This window comes from Hypanus sabinus, chromosome 16 (genome assembly GCF_030144855.1).
Source record: "Hypanus sabinus isolate sHypSab1 chromosome 16, sHypSab1.hap1, whole genome shotgun sequence".
Taxonomy (NCBI): domain Eukaryota; kingdom Metazoa; phylum Chordata; class Chondrichthyes; order Myliobatiformes; family Dasyatidae; genus Hypanus; species Hypanus sabinus.
In genome coordinates, this window is record NC_082721.1 from 8,112,856 (window position 1) to 8,125,388 (window position 12,533).

The 12,533-nt window shown below is 42.6% G+C and overlaps 1 protein-coding gene across 6 annotated transcripts in view; it reads right to left on the reverse strand.

Annotated features, from left to right (window-relative positions):
• Positions 1–12,533, reverse strand: part of LOC132405975 (phospholipid-transporting ATPase IC-like) — a 175,376-nt gene that overhangs the window by 58,289 nt on the left and 104,554 nt on the right. For all 6 annotated transcript variants that reach the window (XM_059991062.1, XM_059991064.1, XM_059991060.1 and 3 more), the window contains 5 exons: positions 12,132–12,230; positions 10,030–10,091; positions 5,415–5,487; positions 5,253–5,323; positions 3,249–3,331 (listed from right to left, as the gene is read on the reverse strand). In XM_059991062.1, the coding sequence (XP_059847045.1) occupies positions 3,249–3,331; positions 5,253–5,323; positions 5,415–5,487; positions 10,030–10,091; positions 12,132–12,230 (388 nt within the window). The remainder of the gene's footprint in view (positions 1–3,248; positions 3,332–5,252; positions 5,324–5,414; positions 5,488–10,029; positions 10,092–12,131; positions 12,231–12,533) is intronic.

Here is a 12,533-nt window from a genome sequence, read left to right on the forward strand (position 1 = left end):
GCACAGTACTGTAGCGATTTTATGTATTGCACAGTACTGCTGCCACAAAAAGCTAATTTCCTAACATTTGTGAGTGATGATAAACCAGATTCTGATATGGGTCTTTATTGTGGACTGAGAGTGGGAAGGGGGCAGGGAGAGGGGAATCATGGTTGGAGAAAGGGAGAGAGGAGGGAGTGGGAAACACCAGAGAGACACTCTGTAATGAAGAATAAACTAAGGGTTCGGAATCAAATGACCCTGCCTGGTGTCTCAGGGCTGGGTGTAAACCAACTTCCCCAACCCCAACCCCAACCTTTCTCTGCCACCTGTCCCATACCCCACCCACGGTCTTCCACCCTCGCTATTTCCAACATCCTTCGCTCCAGCCAGATTTACAAACTCGCTCTCTGCTCCATGTTGACAAATACAGCACTGTGCAAAAGTCTTAGTTATATACAGCATATGTGGTTAAGACTTTTGCACAGTACTGTAAGTTCATTAAAATCATCCCCTTAATTTACAAATGTTTGATTTGAGTTTTTGCTGTGTCACTATTGACACTTTGAGGTGAGGTGCTTATCTTCAATTAATTAAGCTGTTTCACAGATAGCACTGTGCTGTACCATATTTCAGCCAGCATTGTTGATTTATAAAATTTTACATCATAAAACTTCTTCTAGGAATGTACCCTACTTGTAAATCAAGAAATGTCAATAATTCAATTAAAACAGAAGAAGCAATCTCACTTGCCTATTCCAGGGATGTTGTTGATGTTCAAATCCTTGGGAACATGGTATAAAGCCAATGACTTCGGCATTTCTCTATCCAAGGACTTTGCCCCATGACCCAGTCAAGGTGTCGCTGGGCCAATTTTATCTCAGTTTTCAATTGTGCATCTACTTCTAGCAGTTTATAAAACATCACTGGATTTCTCTGGAACACGTCAAACCACCCAGGGGCCTGGAACAACAACTCCCACCTTGTGTCCCCAGGCAATCCCCCTCCATCATCTCATGTATTCAGCGTCCATCTTTTATCTCCCACTCTGGTGATGTCAGACCTAGGGGCACTGTTCCTTTCAAGCTGCATGGGTGCGCAGTAACTAAAATGCTCCCACGCACGTCCCCTCTGTGGCAGCCCAGCTGGAATTGGACACAGCTAGAAAGAGCTTGCAAAACATGAAAGATTTTCTTTTCTGTATTGTGTTTTATTATGCCCTTCAATTAATAAATGAAATCAAAAATATATGATGTTTCAATTTTCATTCTAAATATTCATAGTATGTATATCACAAGCATTTAAAGTGCCATGCTGTTTTCAGGCCATGTAAACATTTCCCGCTCACAAATGTGAAAAAAATTAGAGGGAACATTGTGCAAGGGTCTGACTTCTAGAGCTGGGATTTCACCCAAAAAGAATTGAGTTTGAGATTGTGTAAGGAGTTTGTACTCGTGATCGAGTGAGTTTCCTTTAGGTGCTCCAGTTTCCTCCCACTTCCCAAAGACATATGGGTTAAGCTGTCAGTATGCTATATTGGCACCAGAAGTGTGGTGACACTTGTGGCCTGCCCAGTACAATCCTTGCTAATTTGGTTTGACATAAACAATGCAATTCACTGTGTTTCAATATATATTTGACAAATAAAGATAATATTTTGAAAAATCAATAATAAATATGTATTTTTTTCAAAACACCTTCCCCTCCCCTTCCCAGGGTTCCAATTCCAAGTCACCTTTACGTGTTTCCAAGAGTTACCTTTTGATCCCTTGCCTTTTCACTTCCAACCACTGCCCTCTGGTTCCAAACTTATCCACCAATGAAAACTGCTTTTTATCATTCAGATGACAATCATGACACAAGCATTTAACACACAGATGTTGTGCCAGTCTTTTAACCTACTCCAAGATCAATCTAACCCTTCCCTCCCACATGGCCCTCCATTTTTATATCACCCATGTGCCGATCTAGAAGTTTCTTAAATGTCTCTAATATATCTGTCTCTACTGCCACCCCGATACCATGCATCCACCATTCTCTGTGTAAAAAAGAACCTACCTCTGTTATTACTCCCCCTCCCACACACCTTCTTGCAATCTCCTTAAAATTATGTCCCCCGGTGTATCACTATCACTTTAGTTGTCACTGTGAGGAAAATATCGTTGCTTATCACAGAAGATAAATATGGTGGCATGGTAGCAGTTAGCGTAATGTTATTACTGCATCAGCGACCCGGGTTCTATTCCCACCACTGTCTGTAAGCAGCATGTATGTTGTTCCAGCGACCACGTGGGTTTCCTCCAGGTGCTCTGGTTTCCTCCCATATTTCAAAGAGGTATGGGTTAGTAGTTAATTGGTCACATGGGCGTAACTGGGCAACGCGGGCTCATTGTGCCTGAAGGTCCTCTTACAGTTGTACCTCAAAAAAAATTAATAAGCCTTTCATAAGCCAGGGTCACACATTGGGAACATTGATGTGGAGGTGGTGTCTTCTAGGCTGCAGTCAGCATGCTTCCTTTTGGTTCATGTGGGCTTCTGCTGGACAGCAAGACTTTTCATACTCTACAGAGAAGAGATCAACCCCTAGTTCATCCCCATTACTGGAATTCTGATGGAAAACATCAAGCTGAAACATCTACAACTCCTTTTGCCACCAAGTATGATAGTAAATCCCACGGAATTCCTCAAGCAGTTTGTTTTTTCTCCCCCATGCGCTTGCCCAGTTATTCAACCCCGTTACTGGGATTTGTGGAACAAGAAAAATGGTCCCACTAAATGTTCCTGTTCAGGACAAACACGATTCTGATAGAGATGCCATCCAGGTCACTACTCATCCCGAAAGGATGTTCTAAGTTCAAAGTTCAAAGTAAATTTATTATCGCAGTCCTTATATATACCACCATATACAACCCTGAGATTTATTTTCTTACAAACGTTCATAGTAGATGCAAAGCAACACAATAGAATCAATAAAAGACCATACTTAGCAAGATGGAAAAACAAGCAATGTGCAGAAGACAAGAAGCTAAGCAAATATAAAAAGCATAATAATAATAATAATAATAATAATAAATACATAAGCAAATAATATCAAGAACATGGGAGTAAGAGTCCTTGAAAGTGAGACCATAGGTTATAGCACAACTTCAGTGTTGGGGTGAATGAGATTGAGAGAAGTTGAATTGAGTGAAGTTGTGAAAAGTTGGTGAAGTTGCATTGAGTGAAGTTTAGAGAAGCTGAGTGAAGTTGCAATTATTATCAGCACTCACCATCAAACTCTGCTAACTGGTCCAAGGTATTCACTTTAGAGTGTGTGACGCTTAGTGCCTGTCTGTATTTCAGGTTAGTTTCGCTGTAAGGAGAGACAATACCACTCATAAATCAGGTTGTGCAGGAGACTGCAGATGCTCGAATCTGGAGCAACACCTAGAAAGCTGGAGGAGCTTGAGTTGATGAAGGATCACACCTCAAAGCACTGACTGTTTATTCGCCACTATAGGTGCTTCTTGACTTGCTGAGTTCTGCTAGTATTTTGTGTGTGTTACTTTGGATTTCTAGCATCTGCAGAATCTCTTACGTTCAACATTTATAACTTGTTAAATGACAAAGTGAGTTATTTGGTATGAAATGTCCTTGAAGTCAATCACAATAATGCAAATCGACTTAAGTTAGTTCCTCTCTGTGCCTTGTGGCGAATTGAGTGGCAAACTTGCTGTTTCTTTAGCATTTGTCTGTTTTGTTTTATGAGGCCGAGATGTTAGCTCAACACTCAACCATGTGCAAACGAAAGCTTACAAGGAACGAGCTGGATTCAAACCTGGGACCACTCGTCTTGAAGTCCAGTGTGGATGCCATGACACCACAGTCTGTTAAAAACAGGAGATTTGGCCAATGCTGGAAATCTTGAGCAAAATACCCAAAGTGCTGGAGGAGCTCAATAGATCAGGCAGCATCTATACAGGGAAATGAAAGGGCAACCTTTCATGCCAAGACCCTTCATCATGAATTTCAAGGCCTTTCACGTTTCAGTTAATGTTATCAGGCTTTATGAAATAGTGGGAGAAATATTTTATCTTCTTCAGGCCTTCCAAGAGGTAGGATTTGGTCAAATCTAGTTAAATTGGCCTCTACTTTGAAATCAATGGTGGGATGCAATGATCTCAAACAAAGTTGCCCACGAAGTTCTTGCAATCTGTGGGCAAGGATGCCAATCCAGACATGTACTTCCCACAGGTATAAAACCAGAAAATGTTGAAAGCGCACAGGTCAGGCTACCTCTCAAAATTCAATGTAAATTTATTATCAGAGTCAGAGTCATAGAAAATTACAGCACAGAAACAAGCCCTTCAGCCCATCCAGTCCATGCCAAAGCATTTAAACTGCCTACCTACACCAGGACCATAGACCACCAGATTCCTACCATCCAGGTACCTATCCAACCTTCTCTTACATGTTGAAATCGAGCTTGCACGCACCACTTGCGCTGGCAGCTCATTCCACATTATCACAACCCTCTGGGTGAAGAAGTTTCCCCTCATGTTCCCCTTAACTTTTCACCTTTCACCCTTAACCCATGTCCTCTAGTTGTAGCCCCCCCCCCCAAATCTCAGTGGAAAAAGCCTCTTTTCATATGTTAACCTATGCATATTTAAGATCCATTTTCCTGCATGTATTTAGAAGAAAAAAACAGAAATAAAAGAGAATTTACAACAACAATGACTGACAATCAATACGCAGAAGGCAAGCCTTGCAAATCAAAAATAATGAAACTGTTACTTATCTATCTCAAAGGCTTGAAGTACATTTTTTAGTAAAGTATGTATGCAATATACAACCCTGAGATTCGTCTTCCCACAGACAGCCGCAAAACAAAGGAAACGATGGAAGCTGTTCAGACAAAAACATCAATCCCCACCCCTCACACACAAAACAATAAAAAATCAATTGTGCAAATGGCAGCAAAAAAATAAATATAAAACACAAAATTGAAAGAGATCAGGCATATTCAGTTCAGCCTAGTCCTTGTGATCTCAGGATGCCCTGATTCAAAATCAGCCTAAATAGCAACAGAAAGAAAGGAGTGACCAGAAACCAGAAACACGTTATAACCTGAACTACAGAGTCCATCCACAAACATTTTAAACCAATCTGCCACATCTGAACAGCAGATGTTCTGACAGGACCACTGAATCGGTGTTACTGTCAATAAAATTGCACAGCTACACTGGAGCACAATTTAATCAAAATGCAATCAGCATATCCAAAGGGCTTACCCATCAATTTCAGTCGTTTCAACATAACACAGGCTGTTTGGCTCAGAGGTAGACAGCAAGAAAAGATCTGCCTAGGAGAACCACAAACATCAATCACTTTGAGATACTTAAACTCTTTATCTTCAAAGAATAAAGAATATATATTATTGAAAAATAACTCACTGGAACAAACTCATCCTTCTTCAGACACACCAAATTTCCTACTTGGATTTCTTTCCATTTTGTAAGCTTGAAACTATAAAAATAGGAAAAGAAACTTGCATTTGTATAGCATGTTCCCCGACAGTGAATCCCAGAGCTCTCTGGAGCCCATCAGTCCTACTGAGGTACAGATGTAATTGTGAGCAGGCAGACGGGCAGTCAAATACCCGATACAAACAGCAATCACATTGGGTGCAAAATGACTGATTATTAGTTACGTGTCTACAAGTATCTATGTTGATTATTTTGCCTATCTGACCTAACTCTCTCTGCCCACAATAGGACATTACAAGTTAGGTTCAGCAGACAGTGAATCTTTGCAAGAAGGCTTTTGCAGATCCAATCATTCATCATTGTATTGTGCCGTGTTATATGACATGAGTGATCATGGTCCACAACCATAATTGTCCTTGGCAAATTGTACAGAAGTGGTTTGCCATTGCCTACTTCTGGGCAGTGTCTTTACCTGGTGGGTGACCCACAACCATTATCAATACTCTTCAGAGATAGCCTACCTGGCATCAGTAGTGGCATAATCAGGACTTGAAATATGCACAAACTGCTCATTCAACCAACTACCTGCTCCCATGGCTTCAGTGACCCTGACTGGGGGGAGGGGGGGCTAAGCAGGTGCTACACTTGCCCAAGGGTGACCTGCAGGCTAGTCGAGAAAAGGAGTGCCTTACACCTCCTTTGATAGAGATGCATCTCCACCCACCACCCATATACAAACAATAAATAATTATTTTAATAATTCTATTTCTTCAAACCTCAGTCCTAAGACTGTAAGAATTACTCCCTTAATCCTACTTTCAACATATATATGTGTCAGTAGGTGAATTGGTCACATGGCTGTATTTGGGCAGCATGGACTCGTTGGACCAAACAGCTTGTTGCTGTGCAGCATCACTATATTCAAATAAATAAAAGCAAATTGCAAAGAATGAACTTTATTTGCCACATGTACATCTAAACGTTGTGCCATCTGCGTTAACGGCCAACACAAGCAGAGATGTGCTGGGCACCGCCAGCAAGCATCACCACATTCCGCACTCCAGCATAGCATGTCCGCGACTTACTAACCCCAACCCGTACAGTATGCCTTTGGAATGTGGGAGCAAACTGGAGTGCCCAAAGAAAACCCACACGGTCACAGGGAGAATATATAAACTCCCTACAGGCAGTGGTGGGAATCGAACCCTGATGGCTGGAGCTGAAACATTATGCTAACTGCTACGTTAACGTTCTACCCTGAACTGTGTGGCTGCACTGTGCTGTCGCTGTAGCTGAAACAATATGCTCTGCGTTCTCTTTACTTGATACTTTTTCAATGTAATTATGGCCTGCAAAACATAGAAACATAGAAAGCCTACAGCACAATACAAGCCCTTCGGCCCACAAAGTTGTGACGAACATGTCCCTACCTCAGAAATTACTAGGCTTACCCATAGCCCTCTATTTTTCTAAGCTCCATGTACCTATCCAAAAGTCTCTTAAACGACCCTATCGTATCCGCCTCCACCACCGTTGCTGGCAGCCCACTCCACGCACTCACCACTCTGAGTAAAAATCTTACCCCTGACATCTCCTCTGTACCTACTCCCCAGCACCTTAAACCTGTGTCCTCTTGTGGCAACCATTTCAGCCCTAGGAAAAAGCCTCTGACTATCCACATGATCAATGTCTCTTACCATCTTATACACCTCTATCAGGTCACCTCTCATCCTCCGTTGCTCAAAGGAGAAAAGGCCGAGTTCACTCAACCTGTTTTCATAAGGCATGCTCCCCAATCCAGGCAACATCCTTGTAAATCTCCTCTGCACCCTTTCTATGGTTTCTACATCCTTCCTGTAGTGAGGCGACCAGAACTGAGCACAGTACTCCAAGTGGGGTCTGACCAGGGGCCTATATAGCTGCAACATTACCTCTTGGATCCTAAATTCAATTCCATGATTGATGAAGGCCAATACACCGTATGCCTTCTTAACCACAGAGTCAACCTGCGCAGCTGCTTTGAGTGTCCTATGGACTCGGACCCCAAGATCTCTCTGATCCTCCACACTGCCAAGAGTCTTACCATTAATACTATATTCTGCCATCATATTTGACCTACCAAAATGAACCACCTCACACTTATCTGGGTTGAATTCCATCTGCCACTTCTCAGCCCAGTTTTGCATCCTACCAATGTCCCACTGTAACCTCTGACAACCCTCCACACTATCCACAACACATCCAACCTTTGTATCATCAGCAAACTTACTAACCCACTTTCTACTTCCTCCTCCCAGTCATTTGTAAAAATCATGAAGAGTAAGGGCCCCAGAACAGATCCCTGAGACACATCACTGGTCACTGGCCTCCATGCAGAATATGACCTGCCTACAACCACTCTTTGCCTTCTGTGGGCAAGCTAATCTGGATCCACAAAGCAAGGTCCCCTTGGATCCCATGCCTCCTTACTTTCTCAGTAAGCCTTGCATGGGGTACCTTATCAAATGCCTTGCCGAAGAAAAGAAAAAGCCTTGCGCTGTATCTCATGACAAAGATAAACTAACGTATTGGGTTAGGTCAATGATTGCTAATGGAGGCGATACCGCCCCCATGGGGGCAGTTATGTGTCCTAAGGGGGTATTAGTGGAAATAGAAGTCATCGATGGGCATTCAAGATTCTTGGAGGGGCAGTAGGCAGCACCCAGCACCCTAACTTCAGGCAGGAGACCTGACTGACCGTTTGTAGAGCTGGCACTTCCCAAAGAAGTGATGAAGCACTGGGACACGAGAAGAACCATAACTCGAGAACTCATCATCACAAATCATCTGAAACTTGGCAATCTAATCCGACATTACCAACCAAGCAGACGTTATTAGGGATGCACAAATTAGTAACCAGAGTGCCCAACAGTTCCCCTTGACTCGTGGCACGGAATGAGATCATGCAATTGAACAGTCGGTAAGTACTCTCAACTTTCTCTGCAGATCTATGGAAAACAGGTCACAATAGACAGTAGGTGCAGGAGTAGGCCATTTGGCCCTCCTAGCCAGCACCGCCTTTCACTGTGATCATGGCTGATCATACACAATCAGTACCCCGTTCCTGCCCTCTCCCCATATTTCTTGACCCCGCTATCTATAAGAACTCTATCTAACTCTCTCTTAAAAGCATCCAGAGACTTGGCCTCCACTGCCTTCTGGGGCAGAGCATTCCACATATCCACCACTCTCTGGGTGAAAAAGTTTTTCCGCATCTCTGTTCTAAATGGCCTACCCCTTATTCTTAAACTGTGGCCTCTAGTTCTGGACTCACCCATCAGCGGGAACATGCTTCATGCCTCCAGCATGTCCAATCCCTTAATAATCTTATATGTTTCAATCAGATCCCCTCTCATCCTTCTAAATTCCAGTGTATACAAGCCCAGTCGCTCCAATCTTTCAACATATGACAGTCCCGCCATTCCGGGAATCAACCTTGTGAACCTACGCTGCACTCCCTCAATAGCAAGATATGCGGCAATACAGCGCGGGCTGGAACCAAACAGTGAAAGAGAGCCAAGCAGTTAACTTGCCAACCCAGAGGATTCCTCTTAAGATGTTCAAGGCGACCTCGTCTTCATATGTGCAGTCAAATACCATCTTTGGGGGTTACGTGATTTGGAGATCTTACGTGATTGGTCGATTGTGCTAACTGGAGTAGTATAAAGGTAGCTTGCTGAACACCAGCTCTATCCCGACTAACACGAAGATTCCGATCAGAATTCTTGACAATGTAATTTTCACTGTTGTTATCGTCTTCATCTTCGCATCGCCGTTCCTTTGCGTGTTGCCACCATCAGTCTATCCGTGTCAACTCGCTGTTGTCATCAACATCTGATAGGCATTCCCAGTTTGTCTTTTTTTAATTTTAATTTAATGCTGGTAATGATGGATAAATACATAAAGTGTGATCTATAGGAGTCTGAAGACAGTGAAGCCTTGATTCTGATTTGATTCTCTATTGTGAACTGAGAGTGGGAGAGAGGGACCTGGTTGGGAAAAAGGGAAAGGAGATGGGAGGGAGCAGGAAGCATCAGAGAGACATTCTGTAACAATCAATAAATCAATTGTTTGGAATCAAATGACCTTGCCTGGTGTCTCAGGGCTGGGTGTGCCTGCACCCACGCCACCCACTATGCCTGACAATCCTTCACCGCCTGTCCCACACCTTTCTTGCAAAGCCCCACCCTCACCATTCCCAACATCCTTTGTTCCCGCCAAATTTACAAACTCGCTCTCTGCTCCATATTGACAAATACAGGACTGTGCGAATGTCTTAGGCACACTTGCTATAACTAGTGCCTAAGATTTTTGCATAGAACTGTTTGTACAGTATAGGTATATATTTCTATTGTAATTTATATTTATTATTATTATCTATTGCAATGTACTGCTGCGCACACCAACAAATTTCACAACATATGCCAGTGATATTAAACCTGATTCTGAATCATTCATAGGAAAAGGTCATTATTTCTTACCCAAAGCAGAGATTAGTAACTGTCTTGATATCCATTAATCTGTGCTATGATTTACAGCTTACCTCCGGCCCACAAGGACATCACATGGTCTGTTGTTGATCTTTTGGTCATTTTTATGGCGTGCCTAGAAACACAAAGCTAAAATATCATCCATGGTATTTGTTACAGTTTTCTGCTGTAAAGTTAAAGAAAATTCATTGTGAAATATTAAGTTTAAAATAAAATATGTATGTCTGTATGAACAAACCAAATAAACCAGTTGAATGTCAAATGTTATTTGCAATGATTAAGTAATACGTCTCACAGACGCAGCTGGAGTCCCAAGGCATTTCATTTCATTTCATGAAGCAAATTATAAGCAGCATTTTATCCATGATAAGCCAATGCAATGAGAAATAAATAAAAAAATGGGAAAGATTGCACTCATGGTCATAGAAAAGTACAGCATAGAAACAGGCCCTTCGGCCCATCTAACCTTTGCTGAACCAGTTAAATTGGAGAAGTTTATGTTCTCCTCTGCAAATAACATCAAGGAGGAGGGACACACTCAATGTTTTAGGAACAGCTTCTTCCCCTCTGCCATCAGATTTCTGAATGGACTTTGAACCCACCCATGAACACTAGTTCTCTATTTTTGTTCTTTTTCCACTACTTTCATATTCAAAGATTCAAAGTACACGTATCTATTATCAAATTAAGTATAAATTATACAACTTTTGATGTTTGTTTGCTCACTGGTAGCCACAAAGCAAGAAACCTGAAAGAACCCAATTTCAAAAAAAACATAAAAGTAAAGAAAATAAGACCAATACTCAATGTGCAAGAGAAAGAAAAATAAAATATGGATCTTGCAAACAATTGAAGCGAACAACAGCATTCCAAACCAAAACCGAGTCCTCAGATCTGAACCCCGGTGCAGCCTGGAGTAGGCCTAAAGTCTCACTCATCAGTTCGTCATACTCGCAAGCATAGAGCACAGCAGCTGAGTCAGTCGGAGAGAAGAGTGACCATCACAGAGAGCAAGCAAAACCAGCTCTCGCCTCAGATCCCAACACCCTGGCTTTTCAGACCAAAAAACGGAACAGCAAAAGCTCCCTGGAGAGCTGAGTAAAACATCGTGGAAAGCCAGTGAAATTTGCTCTCACCTCCATTCTGGGCCAGCCTTTAAATTGACTAAACAGCAGTCATACCTCGAACTCGGACCCGGCTACTGCGAAAGGCTGCAGGTCTAGACCATGCTGCCCAGCCCAAAGCCACTCTCAAGCTCTTGAAATTAGCTTGGCACCCAGAGTGATCCAGCCTCGCACCCGGGCCATTTGTACAGGAGCAGAACCTCATCTGCAGTGATTCCGCAATCCACCATCTCGGATCATCCCTCAAACTCGCCTCACCATCACTCACTCCCTTCACTGTTTGCAGCGATAATTTAACACAATTTACCTCAGGAAAGTTATTTTTAATGATGTTTTTAGTCAGATTTCTTGGCTTTTTGACCATCAGAGAGCTGCCACACCATGTGGTAGCGCCATCTTAACTGGAATTTACATATTTCTTACTGCAATTTGTAGTTCTTTTATGTATTGCAATGTACTGCAGCCACAAAACCACATACATGACATGTGTCAGTGATATTAAATCTGATTATGATTCAGTAACAGTGAACATGAGGGAGACCTATATATATCAATAGGATGGCTTTCACAAACACAGGGATTTGGCCGGTGCTGGAAATCCAGAGCAACACACACAAAATGCTGGAGGAGCTCAGTGGGTCAGGTAGCATCTATGGAAAAGAGTAAACAGTCAATGTTTCAGGGCGAGACCCTCCTCCAGGACTGGAAAAGGAAGGGGGCAGATGCCAGAATATGAAGATCAGGGTAGGGGAAGGAAAACCAGCTGGAAAGTGATAGATAAATCCAGACGGGTGGGGGAGGGGGGTGAAGTAAGAAGCTGGGAGGTGGTAGGTGGAAAATGTAAAGGGCTGGTGAAAAAGAAATCTTCTCCTGCAGAAGCAGAACAGCTTCCAACATGCTTATATGATCTCTGATATGATTAAGATGAACTCTTGATCTCTCAGTCACTGTGCAGCAATTTCAGCATGGCAAAGACACTGTATAAATGCAGATGAGTGTTGTTAGTGGAGAATGGATGGGGAAGTACTCACAATGTCATCAATGATGTCCTTCACTGCTGTCACTGCCAGGACAAATGTCAGTGGAATCAATGTCGTGTACCATGGCAATGTGGAGATTGCTGGAATAGTCTGATCAAAAGGAAGAACATTCAGATGAAAAGGGAGGCATCTCCAGATCCCACCCCTCAACCCTGAGAAAACTTCTCGCTTTTTTCTCATTTCACTGGATTTACATTCCACTGTCACCTTAAGACCAAAAGTCTTGGGATCAGAATATGGCCCATCTGTTCTTCTCTATCAGTCAATCATAGCCAATTTATTTTCCCTCTCAACCCCATTCTCCTGCCTTCTCTCCGTAACCTTTGAAACCTTTATTAATCAAGAACCTATCAACCTCTGCTTTAAATATACTCAGTGACTAGGTCTCAACAG